This window comes from Chiloscyllium plagiosum, unplaced genomic scaffold, assembly GCF_037043375.1.
Source record: "Chiloscyllium plagiosum isolate Xiang-an unplaced genomic scaffold, Cpla_swu_hap1 HiC_scaffold_53X, whole genome shotgun sequence".
Taxonomy (NCBI): domain Eukaryota; kingdom Metazoa; phylum Chordata; class Chondrichthyes; order Orectolobiformes; family Hemiscylliidae; genus Chiloscyllium; species Chiloscyllium plagiosum.
Window position 1 is genome coordinate 6173670 of NW_028270191.1, and position 17347 is coordinate 6191016.

Consider the following 17347-nt stretch of genomic DNA (forward strand, 5'->3'; position numbering starts at 1 on the left):
AGGGCACAAAGGGGGAGAAAGGGAGAGGGGGGCACAGCGGGGGAGAAGGGGAGAAGGGGGCGCAGAGGGGGAGAAGGGGGCGCAGATGGGGAGAAGGTGACGGGGGCGAAGGGGCTGCAGAGGGGGAGAAGGGTGCGGAGGGGGAGAAGGGGGGATGTGGGCGCCGAGGGGGAGAGGGGGGGACGCAGAGAAGGAGGGGCGGCGCAGAGGGGGAGAAGGGTAGAGGGGGGCCCAGAGGGGGAGGGGTGGCGCAGAGGGGGAGAAGATGGGAGGGGGGCGCAGAGGGGGAGAGGGGGGTACAGAGGGGGAGAAGGGGGGAGGGGGCGCAGAGGGGGAGAAGGGGGCAAGGGGGGCGCAGAAGGGGAGAGGGGGGCGCAGAGGGAGAGAGGGGGGCACAGAGGGGGAGAGGGGGGGCGCAGAGGGCGAGAAGGGGAGAGGAGGGCGCAGAGGGGGAGAAGGGGGCGCAGAAGGGGAGAAGGGGGCGAGGGCGTCGCAGAGGGGGAGAGGGGGGGCACAGAGGGGGAGAAAGGGAGAGGGGGCGCAGCGGGGGAGAAGGGGAGAAGGGGCGCAGAGGGGGAGAAGGGGGCGCAGATGGGGAGAAGGTGATGGGGGCGAAGGGGCTGCAGAGGGGGAGAAGGGTGCGGAGGGGGAGAAGGGGGGAGGTGGGCACAGAGGGGGGCGCAGAGAGGGAGGGGCGGCGCAGAGGGGGAGAAGGGGAGAGGGGGAGAAGGGTAGAGGGGGGCGCAGAGGGGGAAGGGTGGCGCAGAGGGGGAGAAGGTGGGAGGGGGTGCAGAGGGGGAGAGGGGGGCACAGAGGGGGAGAAGGGGGGAGGAGGCGCAGAGGGGGAGAAGGGGGCGAGGGGGGGGCGCAGAAGGGGAGAGGGGGGCACAGAGGGGGAGAAGGGGGCGAGGGGGGCGCAGAGGGGGAGAGGGGGGCACAGAGGGGGAGAAGTGGGGAGGGGGCGCAGAGGGGGAGAAGGTGGGAGGGGGGGCACAGAGTGGCAGACGGGGGCACAGAGGGCGAGAAGTGGGAGGGGGTGCAGAGGGGGAGAAGAGGGAGAGGGGGGCGCAGAGGGTGAGAAGGAGGCGCAGAGGGGGCAAAGGGGGCGCAGAGAGGCCGAGGGGGACGCAGAGGGGCAAAAGCGAAGAGGGGGCGCACTGGGGGAGAAGGGGAGAGGGGGGCGCAGATGGAGAGACGGGGGTGCAGACGGGGAGAAGGGTGCAAGGGGGGTGCAGTGGGGGAGAAGGGGGGGCGCAGAGGGGGAGAAGGGTGCGCAGAGTGGGAGAAGGGGGCGAGGGGGGCGCAGAGGGGGAGAAGGGGAGAGGGGTGCGCAGTGGGGGAGATGGGGCGCAGAGGGGGAGAAGGGGGCGCAGACGGGGAGAAGGGTGCGCAGAGGGGGAGAAGGGGGCGAGGGGGGCGCTGAGCAGCAGAAGGGGGCGAGGATGGCGCGGAGTGGAGAAGGGGAGAGGGGGGGCGCAGAGGGGGGAGAAGGGGGCGCAAAGTGGGAGCGGAAGAGACAGAGTGGGGCGCAGAGGGGGAGAAGGGGCAGAGGGGGAGAAGGGGGCGAGGAGGGCGCAGAGGGGGAGAGGGGGGAGAGGAGTCGCAGAGGGGGAGAAGGGGGCGAGGGGTCGCAGAGGGGGAGAAGGGGGCGCAGACGGGGAGAAGGGTGCGCAGAGGGGGAGAAGGGGGCGAGGGGGGCGCTGAGCAGCAGAAGGGGGCGAGGATGGCGCGGAGTGGAGAAGGGGAGAGGGGGGGCGCAGAGGGGGGAGAAGGGGGCGCAAAGTGGGAGCGGAAGAGACAGAGTGGGGCGCAGAGGGGGAGAAGGGGCAGAGGGGGAGAAGGGGGCGAGGAGGGCGCAGAGGGGGAGAGGGGGGAGAGGAGTCGCAGAGGGGGAGAAGGGGGCGAGGGGTCGCAGAGGGGGAGAAGAGTGCGCAGAGGGGAAGAAGGGGGCGCAGATGGGGAGAACATGTCGAGGGGGAGAAGGGGAGAAGGGGGCGCAGAGGGGGAGAAGGGTACGCAGTGGGGGAGAGTGGGCACAGAGGGGGAGAAGGGGGAATGGGACGCAGAGGGGGAGAAGGCGCAGAGGGGGATAAGGGGGCGAGAGGGGCGCAGAGGGGGAGAAGGGGCGAGGGGGGCGCAGAGGGGGAGAAGCGAAGAGGGGGCGCACTGGGGGAGAAGGGGAGAGGGGGGCGCAGATGGTGAGAAGGGGGTGCAGACGGGGAGAAGGGTGCAAGGGGGGTGCAGAGGGGGAGAAGGGGAGAAGGGGGGCGCAGTGGGGAAGATGGGGCGCAGAGGGGTAGAAGGGGCGCAGACGGGGAGAAGGGTGCGCAGAGGGGGAGAAGGGGAGAGGGGGGCGCAGAGGGCGAGAAGGGGAGAGGAGGGCGCAGAGGGGGAGAAGGGGGCGAGGGGTGCGCAGAGGGGGAGAACGGGAGAGGGGGGCGCAGAGGGCGAGAAGGGAAGAGGAGGGCGCAGAGGGGGAGAAGGGGGCGCAGAAGGGGAGAAGGGGGCGAGGGCGTCGCAGAGGGGGAGAGGGGGGCACAGAGGGGGAGAAAGGGAGAGGGGACGCAGCGGGGGAGAAGGGGAGAAGGGGGCGCAGAGGGGGAGAAGGGGGCGCAGATGGAGAGAAGGTGACGGGGGCTAAGGGGAGAAGGGGCTGCAGAGGGGGAGAAGGGTGCGGAGGGGGAGAAGGGGGGATGTGGGCGCAGAGGGGGAGAGGGGGGCGCAGAGAGGGAGGGGCGGCGCAGAGGGGGAGAATGGGAGAGGGGGAGAAGGGTAGAGGGGGCGCAGAGGGGGAAGGGTGGCACAGAGGGGGAGAAGGTGGGAGGGGGGTGCAGAGGGGGAGAAGGGGGCACAGAGGGCGAGAAGGGGGGAGGGACGCAGAGGGGGAGAAGGGGGCGAGGGGTGGCGCAGAAGGGGAGCAGAGGGGGAGAAGGGGGCGAGGGGGGCGCAGAGGGGGAGAGGGGGGCACAGAGGGGGAGAAGGGGGGAAGGGGGTGCAGAGGGGGAGAAGGTGGGAGGGGGGGGCACAGAGTGGCAGACGGGGGCACAGAGGGGGAGAAGTGGGAGGGGGTGCAGAGGGGGAGAAGAGGGAGAGGGGGGCGCATAGGGTGAGAGGGAGGCGCAGAGGAGGCAAAGGGGGCGCAGAGAGGCCGAGGGGGACGCAGAGGGGGAGAAGCGAAGAGGGGGCGCACTGGGGGAGAAGGGGAGAGGGGGGCGCAGATGGAGAGAAGGGGGTGCAGACGGGGAGAAGGGTGCAAGGGGGGTGCAGAGGGGGAGAAGGGGAGAAGGGGGGCGCAGAGGGGGAGAAGGGTGCGCAGAGTGGGAGAAGGGGGCGAGGGGGGCGCAGAGGGGGAGAAGGGGAGAGGGGTGCGCAGTGGGGGAGATGGGGTGCAGAGGGGGAGAAGGGGGCGCAGACGGGGAGAAGGGTGCGCAGAGGGGGAGAAGGGGGCGAGGGGGGCGCTGAGCAGGAGAAGGGGGCGAGGATGGCGCGGAGTGGAGAAGGGGAGAGGGGGTCGCAGAGGGGGAGAAGGGGGCGCAGAGGGTGAGGGGGGGCGCAGAGGGGAAGAAGGGGAGAGGGGGCGCAGAGGGGGAGAAGGAGGTGCAGAGGGGGAGATGGTTGCGCAGAGGGGGGGCGCAGAGGGGGGAGAAGGGGGCGCAAAGGGGGAGCGGAAGAGACAGTGGGGCGCAGAGGGGGAGAAGGGGCAGAGGGGGAGAAGGGGGCAAGGAGGGCGCAGTGGGGGAGAGGGGGCGCAGAGGGGGGAGAGGGGTCGCAGAGGGGGAGAAGGGGGCGAGGGGTCGCAGAGGGGGAGAAGAGTGCGCAGAGGGGAAGAAGGGGGCGCAGATGGGGAGAACATGTCGAGGGGGAGAAGGGGAGAAGGGGGCGCAGAGGGGGAGAAGGGTACGCAGTGGGGGAGAGTGGGCACAGAGGGGGAGAAGGGGGAATGGGACGCAGAGGGGGAGAGGGGGGCGCAGATGGGGAGAAGGCGCAGAGGGGGATAAGGGGGCGAGAGGGGCGCAGAGGGGGAGAAGGGGCGAGGGGGGCGCAGAGGGGGAGAAGCGAAGAGGGGGCGCAGAGGGTGAGAAGCGAAGAGGGGGCGCAGAGGGTGAGAAGCGAAGAGGGGGCGCACTGGGGGAGAAGGGGAGGGGGGGCGCAGATGGAGAGAAGGGGGTGCAGACGGGGAGAAGGGTGCAAGGGGGGTGCAGAGGGGGAGAAGGGGAGAAGGGGGGCGCAGAGGGGGAGAAGGGTGCGCAGAGTGGGAGAAGGGGGCAAGGGGGGCGCAGAGGGGGAGAAGGGTAGAGGGAGGCGCAGAGGGGGAGATGGGCAGAGGGGGGCGCAGATGGAGAGAAGGGCAGAGGGGGGCGCAGAGGGGGAGAAGGGGACGCAGAGGGGGAGAAGGGGGCGCAGAGGGGGAGAAGGGGGCGAGGGGGGCGCCGAGGGTGAGAAGGGGAGAGGGTGGCGCAGAGGGAGAGAAGGGGAGAGGGGGGGCACAGATAGGGAGAAGAGGAGAGTGGGGCACAGAGGGGCAGAAGGGGAGAGGAGGGCGCTGAGGGGGAGATGGGGGTGCAGATGGGGAGAAGAGGGCGAGGGGGGGTGCAGATGGGGAGAATGGGAGGAGGGGGCGTAGAGGGGACGAAGGGGGAGAGGGGGGCGCAGAGCGGGAGAAGGGAGCGAGGGTGGCGCGTAAGGGGAGAAGGGGGCGCTGACGGGGAGAATGGGAGGAGGGGGCGCAGAGGGGGAGAAGGGGAAAGGGGGGGCGCAGAGGGGGAGAGGGGGGCGCAGAGGGGGAGAGGGTGGCGCAGAGGGGGAGAGGGGAGCACAGAGGAGGAGAGGGGGGAGGGGGTCGCAGAGGGGCAGAAGGGGGTGAGGGGGGTGCAGGGGGAGAAGGGGAGAAGGGTAGGGGGGGCGCAGTGGGGGAGAAGGGGAGAGGGGGGCGCTGAGGGGGCGAAGGGGGCGGAGACAGGGAGAAGGGGTGAAGGGGAGGGGGGGTGCAGAGGGGGAGAAGGGGAGAGGGGGGTGCAGAGGGGGAGATGGGGTCGAGGGGGGCGCAGAGGGGGAGAGGGGGGCACCGAGAGGGAGAAGGGGAGAGGAGGGCGCAGAGGGGGAGGAGGGGGCACAGAGCGGGAGAAGGGGGCGAGGGGATGCAGAGGGGGAGGAGGGGGAGAAGGGGACGGAGGGGTCGCAGAGGGGGAGCGGAGGGGGCGGAGAGAGAGAAGGGGACTGAGGGGGGCGGAGGTGGAGCGGGGCAGAGGGGGGCAGAGGGAGAGAAGGGGAGGGGGCAGAGGAGGGCAGAGGGAGGGAAGGGGACGGATGGGGGGCAGAGGGAGGCAGAGGGAGAGAAGGGGATGGAGGGGGGCAGAGGGAGGCAGAGGGAGAGAAGGGCATGGAGGGGGGGCAGAGGGAGGCAGAGGGAGAGAAGAGGACGGAGGTGGGCAGAGGGAGGCAGAGGGAGAGAAGGGGAGGGAGGCAGAGGGAGAGAAGGGGAGGGGGGCAGAGGGAGAGAAGGGGAGGGGGCAGAGGGAGAGAAGGGGAAGAGGGCAGAGGGAGAGAAGGGGAGGGGGCAGAGTGGGCAGAGGGAGAGAAGGGGAGGGAGGCAGAGGGAGAGAAGGGGAGGGGGGCAGAGGGAGAGAAGGGGAGGGGGGCAGAGGGAGAGAAAGGGAGGGGAGCAGAGGGGAGCAGGGGGAGAGAAAGGAAGGGGGGCAGAGGGAGAGAAGGGGACGGAGGGGGAGTGAGGGAGAGAAGGGGACAGAGGGGGAGTGAGGGAGAGGAGGGAGAGAAAGGGACAGAGGGAGAGAAAGGGAGGGGGAGTGAGGGAGAGAAGGGGACAGAGGGGGAGTGAGGGAGAGAAAGGGAGGGGGAGTGAGGGTGAGAAGGGGAGGGGGCAGAGGGAGAGAAAGGGAGGGAGAGTTAGGATAGAAAGGGAGGGGGGCAGAGGGAGAGAAAGGGAGGGAGGCAGAGGGAGAGAAAGAGAGGGGCCGGGGGAGAGTGAGAGAAAGACAGGTGACAGAGTGGGAGAGAGGGAGAGAAAGAAAGTGGGGACAAAGGGAGAGAAAGAGAGGGAGAGAAAGAGAGGGGGACAGAGGGAGAGAAAGAGGGGGGCAGAGGGAGAGAAAGAGAGGGGGACAGAGGGAGAGAAAGAGAGGGGGGCTGAGGGAGAGAAAGAGGGTGGGCAGAGGGTGAGAAAGAGAAGGGGACAGAGGGAGAGAAAGAGAGGGGGACAGAGTGAGAGAAAGAGAGGGGGACAGAGTGAGAGAAAGAGAGTGGGTGCAGAGGGAGAGAAAGGGGGGGGGCAGAGGGAGAGAAAGAGAGGGGGCAGAGGGAGAGAAAGAGAGGGGGACAGAGTGAGAGAAAGAGAGGGGGACAGAGTGAGAGAAAGAGAGGGGGACAGAGTGAGAGAAAGAGAGTGGGTGCAGAGGGAGAGAAAGGGGGGGGGCAGAGGGAGAGAAAGAGAGGGGGACAGAGTGAGAGAAAGAGAGGGGGCAGAGGGAGAGAAAGAGAGGGGGACAGAGTGAGAGAAAGAGAGGGGGACAGAGTGAGAGAAAGAGGGGGCAGAGGGAGAGAAAGAGAGGGGGGCAGAGGGAGAGAAAGAGCAGGGGACAGAGGGAGAGAAAGAGAGGGGGACAGAGTGAGAGAAAGAGAGGGGGGGCAGAGGGAGAGAAAGAGGGGGGAGAACAGAGGGAGAGAGGCTTGAGCGAGCTATGGAAGGCCCCCTCTCCTGACTGTGGTATAACATCAACTGCCTTCCTCCCCAGGTTTAAGAAAACTGGAGGCTTTGTTTGCGTTCTTCATTGCAGTAATGGCTGTGACTTTTGGATATGAGGTAACTGCAGAGGAATTCACTCACTTTGTCCTAATTTAAACCGTCGGCTCCATTGGGTGCTTCATCGCTTTGACTGGGTGTTGATTTGCCTTTTTGTTTTCCAAGCGTCTTTTCCACGGCATTTCTGAACCTTCTTGAATTGTATTTGCTTGGGTAAGATGGCAGAGGTGCCCAAGTTGACAAGGATAGTTGGCAAGCCCCTGGAGACAGAGCCTATCACCCACAAGCACATCTGCCCAGATGCAAGTCAGGGTATCGGAGAAATATTGAAACCTGGAGAATAGTAGCAGAAATAAGCCATTCAGCCCTTTGAGCCTGCTAAGCCATTCACTCGGATCCTGGATGATCATTCAACTCAGTCCCCTGTTCCCGCTTTCTCCCCTACTCTCTGGATGAAGAGATTTTTCCTCATCTCAATCCTAAATGGTCTACCCCGTATCCTTAAACTGTGACCCCCCCACCTCCGCACCCCCCGCGGGCTCTGGAATCCCCCACCATCGGGGACATTCTCCCTGCATTGACCCTGTCTAATCTTGTTCGATTTTCATGGGTTTCTATGCGATCACCCCTTTATTCCTCTAAATTCCAGTGAATATAGTCCTAACTGATTCAGTCTGCCTTCATACGTCAGTCCTGCCATCTCAGGAATCAGTCTGGGACACCTTTGCTGGACTCCCTCCATCACCAGAACATCCTTCCTCAGATAAGGAGACCCAAACTGCACACAATACTCCAGGTGTGGTCTCACCAAGGCCCTGTCCAACTGCAGCAAGACATCCCTGCTACTGTACTCGAACCCTCTCACTATGAAGGCCCAACATCCTATTGACCTTCTTCACCTCCTGCTGCCCCCTGCAGGCTTACTTACAGTAACTGGTGTACAGTCTCATTCAATACATTGCTGCAGAACTTGATGGCAAAGTGAAAGTTGAGTCACTTAATGGATAACATCATTGGACTAATTAGGAGATACAGTCAACACAACTGCTTCCTTGTGAAGTATTTGTCTCTAAGTACTTCAATGGATATAAAAACACACAAGTTCTATGATCTCAAAGGGCAAGGGTAGCAGACACATGGAAACGCCAAGGCTGTCGGCCGAGTGCTTGCGAATGGTACGAGGGGAGCGAGGGGCTTGCTTTCGACTGGCGCAGACTCGATGGGCTGAAGAGCCTCTCTTGATCTCTCTGACTCTGTGTTTCTCTGCCCCCGCCACCCCCAGTATGTGACGGTAAAACCAGACCAGGTGCAGCTGTTGAAGGGGATGTTTGTGCCCACCTGTGAAGGCTGTGGGACCAGGGAACTGCAGCAAGCTGTTGGCACTGTCGGAGCTGTAATCATGCCCCACAACATCTACTTGTACTCGGCGTTGGTCAGGGTGAGTGTTGCCGTGGTAGCGAGGCGAACACGGAGCAGCATTGAAATGCCGTGAACCATGAGAAAAGCATGGAATACCGATAGCGCTCGGGCAGCACGATTTGCTTCCAAAGTCACTGAGCACTTAACAAACAGGAGTTTGAAGAATGCTTCCCAGAATTCACAACAGCGCGAAGCAGTGGCGAGCTTTTTCACGGGCATCATTCTACACATGTGCTAATGCCAGCTGCCGGCAGAGTAACCTTCTGTATGAGATACTGGACAGGGAGCAGCTTTCTGTGTGAGGTACTGGTCAGGGAGCAGCTTTCTGTGTGAGGTACTGTACCGGGAGCAGCTATCTGTGTGAGGTACTGTACAGGGAGCAGCTTTCTGTGTGAGGTACTGGACAGGGAGCAGCTTACTGAGTGAGGAATTGTACCGGGAGCAGCTTTCTGAGTGAGGTACTGTACCGGGAGCAGCTTTCTGTGTGAGATACTGGACAGGGAGCAGCTTTCTGTGTGAGGTATTGGACATGGAGCAGCTTTCTGTGTGAGGTACAGGACAGGGGGCAGCTTTCTGTGTGAGGTACTGGACAGGGAGTAGCTTTCTATGTGAGAAACTGGACAGGGAGCAGCTTTCTGTGTGAGGTACTGTACCGGAGCAGCTTTCTGTGTGAGATACTGGACAGGGAGCAGCTTTCTGTGTGAGGTACTGGACATGGAGGAGCTTTCTGTGTGAGGTACTGGACAGGGAGCAGCTTTCTGAGTGAGGTACTGGACAGGGAGCAGATTTCTGTGTGAGGTACTGGACATGGAGCAGCTTTCTGTGTGAGGTACTGGACAGGGAGCAGCTTTCTGTGTGAGGTACTGGACAGGGAGCAGCTTTCTGAGTGAGGTACTGGAAAGGGAGCAGCTTTCAATGTGTGATACTGTCCCGGGAGCAGCTTTCTGTGTGAGATACTGTCCCGGGAGCAGCTTTATGTGTGAGGTACTGGACAAGGTGCAGCTTTCTGTGTGAGGTACTGGACAGGGAGCAGCTTTATGTGTGAGGTACTGTTCTGGGAGCAGCTTTCTGTGTGAGGTACTGGACAGGGAGCAGCTTTCTGTGTGAGGTACTGGACATGGAGCAGCTTCCTGTGTGAGGTACTGGACAGGGAGCAGCTTTCTGTGTGAGGTACTGGACATGGAGCAGCTTTCTGAGTGAGATACTGTCCCGGGAGCAGCTTTCTGTGTGAGGTACTGGACAGGGAGCAGCTTTCTGTGTGAGATACTGGACAGGGAGCAGCTTTCTGTGTGAGGTACTGGACAGGGAGCAGCTTTCTGAGTGAGATACTGTACAGGGAGCAGCTTTCTGTGTGAGATACTGGACAGGGAGCAGCTTTCTGTATGAGGGACTGGTCAGCGGGCAGCTTTCTGAGTGAGATACTGTACCGGGAGCAGCTTTCTGTGTCAGGTACTGTACCGGGAGCAGCCTTCTGTGTGAGATACTGGACAGGGAGCAGCTTTCTGAGTGAGGTACTGGACAGGGAGCAGCTTTCTGTGTGAGGTACTGTACAGGGAGCAGCTTTCTGTGTGAGGTACTGGACATGGAGCTGCTTTCTGTGTGAGGTACTCGACATGGAGCAGCTTTCTGTGTGAGATACTGGACAGGGAGCAGCTTCCTGAGTGAGATACTGTCCCGGGAGCAGCTTTCTGTGTGAGATACTGGCCCGGGAGCAGATTTCTGTGTGAGGTACTGGACAGGGAGCAGCTTTCTGTGTGAGTTACTGTACCGGGAGCAGCTTTCTGTGTGAGATACTGGACAGGCAGCAGCTTTCTGTGTGAGATACTGTGCAGGGAGCAGCTTTCTGTGTGAGCTACTGGACAGGGAGCAGCTCTCTGAGTGAGATACTGTACCGGGAGGAGCTTTCTGTGTGAGGTACTGGACAGGGAGCAGCTTTCTGAGTGAGATACTGTACAGGGAGCAGTTTTCTGTGTGAGGTACTGGTCAGGGAGCAGCTTTCTGTGTGAGGTACTGGACAGGGAGCAGCTTTCTCAGTGAGATACTGTACAGGGAGCAGTTTTCTGTGTGCGGTACTGGTCAGGGAGCAGCTTTCTGTGTGAGGTACTGGACAGGGAGCAGCTTTCTGAGTGAGATACTGTGCAGGGAGCAGCTTTCTGTGTGAGGTACTGGACAGGGAGCAGCTTTCTGTGTGAGGCACTGTACAGGGAGCAGCTATCTGTGTGAGGTACTGGACAGGGAGCAGCTTTCTGTGTGAGATACTGTACAGGGAGCAGCTTTCTGTGTGAGGTACTGGACAGGGAGCAGCTTTCTGTGTGAGGTACTGGACAGGGAGCAGCTTTCTGTGTGAGGTACTGTACAGGGAGCAGCTTTCTGAGTGAGGTACTGTACCGGAGCAGCTTTCTGTGTGAGATACTGGAACGGCAGCAGCTTTTTGTGTGAGGTACAGGACAGAGGGCAGCTTTCTGTGTGAGGCACTGGACGGGGAGTAGCTTTCTATGTGAGATACTGGACAGGGAGCAGCTTTCTGTGTGAGGTACTGTACCAGGAGCAGCTTTCTGAGTGAGATACTGTACAGGGAGCAGCTTTCTTTGTGAGGTACTGGACAGGGAGCAGCTTTGTGTGTGAGATACTGGACGGGGAGTAGCTTTCTATGTGAGATACTGGACAGGGAGCAGCTTTCTGTGTGAGGTACTGGACAGGGAGCAGCTTTGTGTGTGAGGTACTGTACCAGGAGCAGCTTTCTGAGTGAGATACTGGACAGGGAGCAGCTTTCTGAGTGAGGTACTGTACCGGGAGGAGCTTTCTGTGTGAGGTACTGGACAGGGAGCAGCATTCTGAGTGAGGTACTTTCTGTACAGGGAGCAGCTTTCTGTGTGAGGTACTGGACAGGGAGCAGCTTTCTCTGTGAGGTACTGGACAGGGAGCAGCTTTCTGAGAGAAGTACTGTACAGGCAGCCGCTTTCTGAGTGAAGTACTGTACCGTGAGCAGCTTTCTGTGTGAGATACTGTACCGGGAGCAGCTTTCTGAGTGAGGTATTGGACAGGGAGCAGCTTTCTGTGTGAGATACTGTACAGGGAGCAGCTTTCTGTCTGAGGTGCTGTACCGTGAGCAGCTTCCTGAGTGAGGTACTGTCCCGGGAGCAGCTTTCTGTGTGAGATACTGGCCCGGGAGCAGCTTTCTGTGTGAGGTACTGGACAGGGAGCAGCTTTCTGTGTGAGTTACTGTACCGGGAGCAGCTTTCTGTGTGAGGTACTGGACAGGGAGCAGCTTTCTGTGTGAGATACTGTGCAGGGAGCAGCTTTCTGTGTGAGGTACTGGACAGGGAGCAGCTTTCTGTGTGAGGTACTGGCCCGGGAGCAGCTTTCTGTGTGAGGCACTGGACAGGGAGCAGCTTTCTGTGTGAGATACTGTGCAGGGAGCAGTTTTCTGTGTGAGGTACTGGACAGGGAGCAGCTTTCTGTGTGAGATACTGGACAGGGAGCAGCTTTCTGTGTGAGATACTGTGCAGGGAGCAGCTGTCTGTGTGAGGTACTGGACAGGGAGCAGCTTTCTGTGTGAGATACTGTGCAGGGAGCAGCTGTCTGTGTGAGGTACTGGACAGGGAGCAGCTTTCTGTGTGAGATACTGGACAGGGAGCAGCTTTCTGTGTGAGGTACTGGACAGGGAGCAGCTTTCTGAGTGAGATACTGTACAGGGAGCAGTTTTCTGTGTGAGGTACTGGTCAGGGAGCAGCTTTCTGTGTGAGGTACTGGACAGGGAGCAGCTTTCTGAGTGAGATACTGTACAGGGAGCAGCTTTCTGTGTGAGGTACTGTACAGGGAGCAGCTTTCTGTGTGAGGTACTGTACAGGGAGCAGCTTTCTGAGTGAGGAATTGTACCGGGAGCAGCTTTCTGTGTCAGATACTGTACCGCGAGCAGCTTCCTGAGTGAGGTACTGTCCCGGGAGCAGCTTTCTGTGTGAGGTACCTGACAGGGAGCAGCTTTCTGAGTGAGGTACTGTACCGGGAGGAGCTTTCTGAGTGAGGTACTGTACCGGAGCAGCTTTCTGTGTGAGGTACTGGACATGGAGCAGCTTTCTGTGTGAGGAACTGGACAGGGAGTAGCTTTCTATGTGAGATACTGGACAGGGAGCAGCTTTCTGAGTGAGGTACTGTACCAGAGCAGCTTTCTGTGTGAGTTACTGGACAGGGAGCAGCTTTCTGTGTGAGATACTGGACAGGGAGCAGCTTTCTGTGTGAGGTACTGGACATGGAGGAGCTTTCTGTGTGAGGTACAGGACAGGGAGCAGCTTTCTGAGTGAGGTACTGGACAGGGAGCAGATTTCTGTGTGAGGTACTGGACAGGGAGCAGCTTTCTGTGTGAGGTACTGGACAGGGAGCAGCTTTCTGTGTGAGGTACTGGAAAGGGAGCAGCTTTCTGTGTGTGATACTGGACAGGGAGCAGCTTTCTGTGTGAGTTACTGGACAGGGAGCAGCTTTCTGTGTGAGATACTGGACAGGGAGCAGCTTTCTGTGTGAGGTACTGGACATGGAGGAGCTTTCTGTGTGAGGTACAGGACAGGGAGCAGCTTTCTGAGTGAGGTACTGGACAGGGAGCAGATTTCTGTGTGAGGTACTGGACAGGGAGCAGCTTTCTGTGTGAGGTACTGGACAGGGAGCAGCATTCTGAGTGAGGTACTGGAAAGGGAGCAGCTTTCTGTGTGTGATACTGTCCCGGGAGCAGCTTTCTGTGTGAGATACTGTCCCGGGAGCAGCTTTATGTGTGAGGTACTGGACAGGGAGCAGCTTTCTGTGTGAGGTACTGGACAGGGAGCAGCTTTCTGTGTGAGTTACTGGACAGGGAGCAGCTTTCTGTGTGAGATACTGGACAGGGAGCAGCTTTCTGTGTGAGGTACTGGACATGGAGGAGCTTTCTGTGTGAGGTACAGGACAGGGAGCAGCTTTCTGAGTGAGGTACTGGACAGGGAGCAGATTTCTGTGTGAGGTACTGGACAGGGAGCAGCTTTCTGTGTGAGGTACTGGACAGGGAGCAGCTTTCTGTGTGAGGTACTGGAAAGGGAGCAGCTTTCTGTGTGTGATACTGGACAGGGAGCAGCTTTCTGTGTGAGTTACTGGACAGGGAGCAGCTTTCTGTGTGAGATACTGGACAGGGAGCAGCTTTCTGTGTGAGGTACTGGACATGGAGGAGCTTTCTGTGTGAGGTACAGGACAGGGAGCAGCTTTCTGAGTGAGGTACTGGACAGGGAGCAGATTTCTGTGTGAGGTACTGGACAGGGAGCAGCTTTCTGTGTGAGGTACTGGACAGGGAGCAGCATTCTGAGTGAGGTACTGGAAAGGGAGCAGCTTTCTGTGTGTGATACTGTCCCGGGAGCAGCTTTCTGTGTGAGATACTGTCCCGGGAGCAGCTTTATGTGTGAGGTACTGGACAGGGAGCAGCTTTCTGTGTGAGGTACTGGACAGGGAGCAGCTTTCTGAGTGAGGTACTGTTCTGGGAGCAGCTTTCTGTGTGAGATACTGGACAGGGAGCAGCATTCTGTGTGAGGTACTGGACAGGGAGCAGCTTTCTGTGTGAGATACTGGACAGGGAGCAGCATTCTGTGTGAGGTACTGGACAGGGAGCAGCTTTCTGAGTGAGATACTGTACCGGCAGCAGCTTTCTGTGTGAGATACTGTACAGGGAGCAGCTTTCTGAGTGAGGTACTGGACAGGGAGTCGGTTTCTGTGTGAGATACTGGACATGGAGCAGCTTGCTGTGTGAGGTACTGGACAGGGAGCAGCTTTCTGTGTGAGATACTGGACAGGGAGCAGCTTTCTGAGTGAGGTACTGGACAGGGAGTAGGTTTCTGTGTGAGATACTGGACATGGAGAAGCTTGCTGTGTGAGGTACTGGACAGGGAGCAGCTTTCTGTGTGAGGTACTGGACCGGGAGCAGCTTTCTGTGTGAGGTATTGTGCAGGGAGCAGCTTTCTGTGAGAGGTACTGGACAAGGAGCAGCTTTCTGTGTGAGGTACTGGACATGGAGCAGCTTTCTGTGTGAGGTACTGGACAGGGAGCAACTTCCTGAGTGAGGTTCTGTCCCGGGAGCAGCTTTCTGTGTGAGATACTGTCCCGGGAGCAGCTTTCTGTGTGAGATACTGTCCCGGGAGCAGCTTTCTGTGTGAGGTACTGGACAGGGAGCAGCTTTCTGTGTGAGATACTGGACAGGGAGCAGCTTTATGTGTGAGGTACTGGACAGGGAGCAGATTTCTGTGTGAGGTACTCGACATGGAGCAGCTTTCTGTGTGAGGTACTGGACAGGGAGCAGCTTCCTGAGTGAGGTACTGTCCCGGGAGCAGCTTTCTGTGTGAAGTACTGGACAGTGAGCAGCTTTCTGTGTGAGTTACTGTTCCGGGAGCAGCTTTCTGTGTGAGATACTGGACAGGGAGCAACTTTCTGAGTGAGATACTGTGCAGGGAGCAGCTTTCTGTGTGAGGTACTGGACAGGGAGCAGCTTTCTGTGTGAGTTACTGTACCGGGAGCAGCTTTCTGTGTGAGATACTGGACAGGGAGCAACTTTCTGAGTGAGATACTGTGCAGGGAGCAGCTTTCTGTGTGAGATACTGGACAGGGAGCAGCTTTCTGTGTGAGATACTGTGCAGGGAGCAGCTTTCTGTGTGAGGTACTGGACAGGGAGCAACTTTCTGAGTGAGATACTGTACCGGGAGGATCTTTCTGTGTGAGGTACTGGACAGGGAGCAGCTTTCTGAGTGAGATACTGTACAGGGAGCAGTTTTCTGTGTGAGGTACTGGTCAGGGAGCAGCTTTCTGTGTGAGGTACTGGACAGGGAGCAGCTTTCTGAGTGAGATACTGTACAGGGAGCAGCTTTCTGTGTGAGGTACTGGACAGGGAGCAGCTTTCTGTGTGAGGTACTGTACAGGGAGCAGCTTTCTGTGTGAGGTACTGGACAGGGAGCAGCTTTCTGAGTGAGGAATTGTACCGGGAGCAGCTTTCTGTGTGAGGTACTGGACAGGGAGCAGCTTTCTGAGTGAGGTACTGTACCGGGAGGAGCTTTCTGAGTGAGGTACTGTACCGGAGCAGCTTTCTGTGTGAGATACTGGACAGGGAGCAGCTTTCTGTGTGAGGTATTGGACATGGAGCAGCTTTCTATGTGAGGTACTGGACAGTGAGTAGCTTTCTATGTGAGAAACTGGACAGGGAGCAGCTTTCTGAGTGAGGTACTGTACCGGAGCAGCTTTCTGTGTGAGATACTGGACAGGGAGCAGCTTTCTGTGTGAGGTACTGGACATGGAGGAGCTCTCTGTGTGAGGTACATGACAGGGAGCAGCTTTCTGAGTGAGACACTGGACAGGGAGCAGCTTTCTGTGTGAGGTACTGGACATGGAGCAGCTTTCTTGTGAGGTACTGGACAGGGAGCAGCTTTCTGTGTGAGGTACTGGACAGGGAGCAGCTTTCTGAGTGAGGTAATGGAAAGGGAGCAGCTTTCTATGTGTGATACTGTCCCGGGAGCAGCTTTATGTGTGAGGTACTGGACAAGGAGCAGCTTTCTGTGTGAGGTACTGGACAGGGAGCAGCTTTATGTGTGTGGTACTGTTCTGGGAGCAGCTTTCTGTGTGAGATACTGGACAGGGAGCAGCATTCTGTGTGAGGTACTGGACAGGGAGCAGCTTTCTGAGTGAGATACTGTACAGGGGGCAGCTTTCTGTGTGAGGAACTGGACAGGGAGTAGCTTTCTATGTGAGATACTGGACAGGGAGCAGCTTTCTGTGTGAGGTACTGGACAGGGAGCAGCTTTCTGAGTGAGGTACTGTACCAGAGCAGTTTTCTGTGTGAGGTACTGGTCAGGGAGCAGCTTTCTGTGTGAGGTACTGGACATGGAGCAGCTTTCTGAGTGAGATACTGTACAGGGAGCAGCTTTCTGTGTGAGGTACTGGACAGGGAGCAGCTTTCTGTGTGAGGTACTGTACAGGGAGCAGCTTTCTGTGTGAGGTACTGTACAGGGAGCAGCTTTCTGTGTGAGGTACTGTACAGGGAGCAGCTTTCTGAGTGAGGAATTGTACCGGGAGCAGCTTTCTGTGTCAGATACTGTACCGCGAGCAGCTTCCTGAGTGAGGTACTGTCCCGGGAGCAGCTTTCTGTGTGAGGTACCTGACAGGGAGCAGCTTTCTGAGTGAGGTACTGTACCGGGAGGAGCTTTCTGAGTGAGGTACTGTACCGGAGCAGCTTTCTGTGTGAGGTACTGGACATGGAGCAGCTTTCTGTGTGAGGTTCAGTACAGGGGGCAGCTTTCTGTGTGAGATACTGGACAGGGAGCAGCTTTCTGTGTGAGGTACTGGACATGGAGGAGCTTTCTGAGTGAGGAACTGGACAGGGAGCAGATTTCTGTGTGAGGTACTGGACAGGGAGCAGCTTTCTGTGTGAGGTACTGGACAGGGAGCAGATTTCTGTGTGAGGTACTGGACAGGGAGCAGCTTTCTGTGTGAGGTACTGGACAGGGAGCAGCATTCTGAGTGAGGTACTGGACAGGGAGCAGCTTTCTGTGTGAGGTACTGGACAGGGAGCAGCTTTCTGTGTGAGGTACTGGACAGGGAGCAGATTTCTGTGTGAGGTACTGGACAGGGAGCAACTTTCTGAGTGAGATACTGTACCGGGAGGAGCTTTCTGTGTGAGGTACTGGACAGGGAGCAGCTTTCTGAGTGAGATACTGTACAGGGAGCAGTTTTCTGTGTGAGGTACTGGTCAGGGAGCAGCTTTCTGTGTGAGGTACTGGACAGGGAGCAGCTTCCTGAGTGAGGTACTGTACCGGGAGGAGCTTTCTGTGTGAGGTACTGGACAGGGAGCAGCTTTCTGAGTGAGGTACTGTACCGGGAGGAGCTTTCTGAGTGAGGTACTGTACCGGAGCAGCTTTCTGTGTGAGATACTGGACAGGGAGCAGCTTTCTGTGTGAGGTATTGGACATGGAGCAGCTTTCTGTGTGAGGTACAGGACAGGGGGCAGCTTTCTGTGTGAGGTACTGGACAGGGAGTAGCTTTCTATGTGAGAAACTGGACAGGGAGCAGCTTTCTGAGTGAGGTACTGTACCGGAGCAGCTTTCTGTGTGAGATACTGGACAGGGAGCAGCTTTCTGTGTGAGGTACTGGACATGGAGGAGCTTTCTGTGTGAGGTACTGGAC

General features: G+C 59.0%; 1 protein-coding gene across 4 annotated transcripts in view; it reads left to right on the top strand.

Moving 5' to 3' along the window:
• LOC122543268 (natural resistance-associated macrophage protein 2-like) overlaps positions 1–17347 on the top strand; it is a 428402-nt gene that overhangs the window by 284763 nt on the left and 126292 nt on the right. For all 4 annotated transcript variants that reach the window (XM_087985576.1, XM_087985578.1, XM_087985575.1 and 1 more), the window contains 2 exons: positions 6750–6817; positions 8040–8195. In XM_087985576.1, the coding sequence (XP_087841702.1) occupies positions 6750–6817; positions 8040–8195 (224 nt within the window). The remainder of the gene's footprint in view (positions 1–6749; positions 6818–8039; positions 8196–17347) is intronic.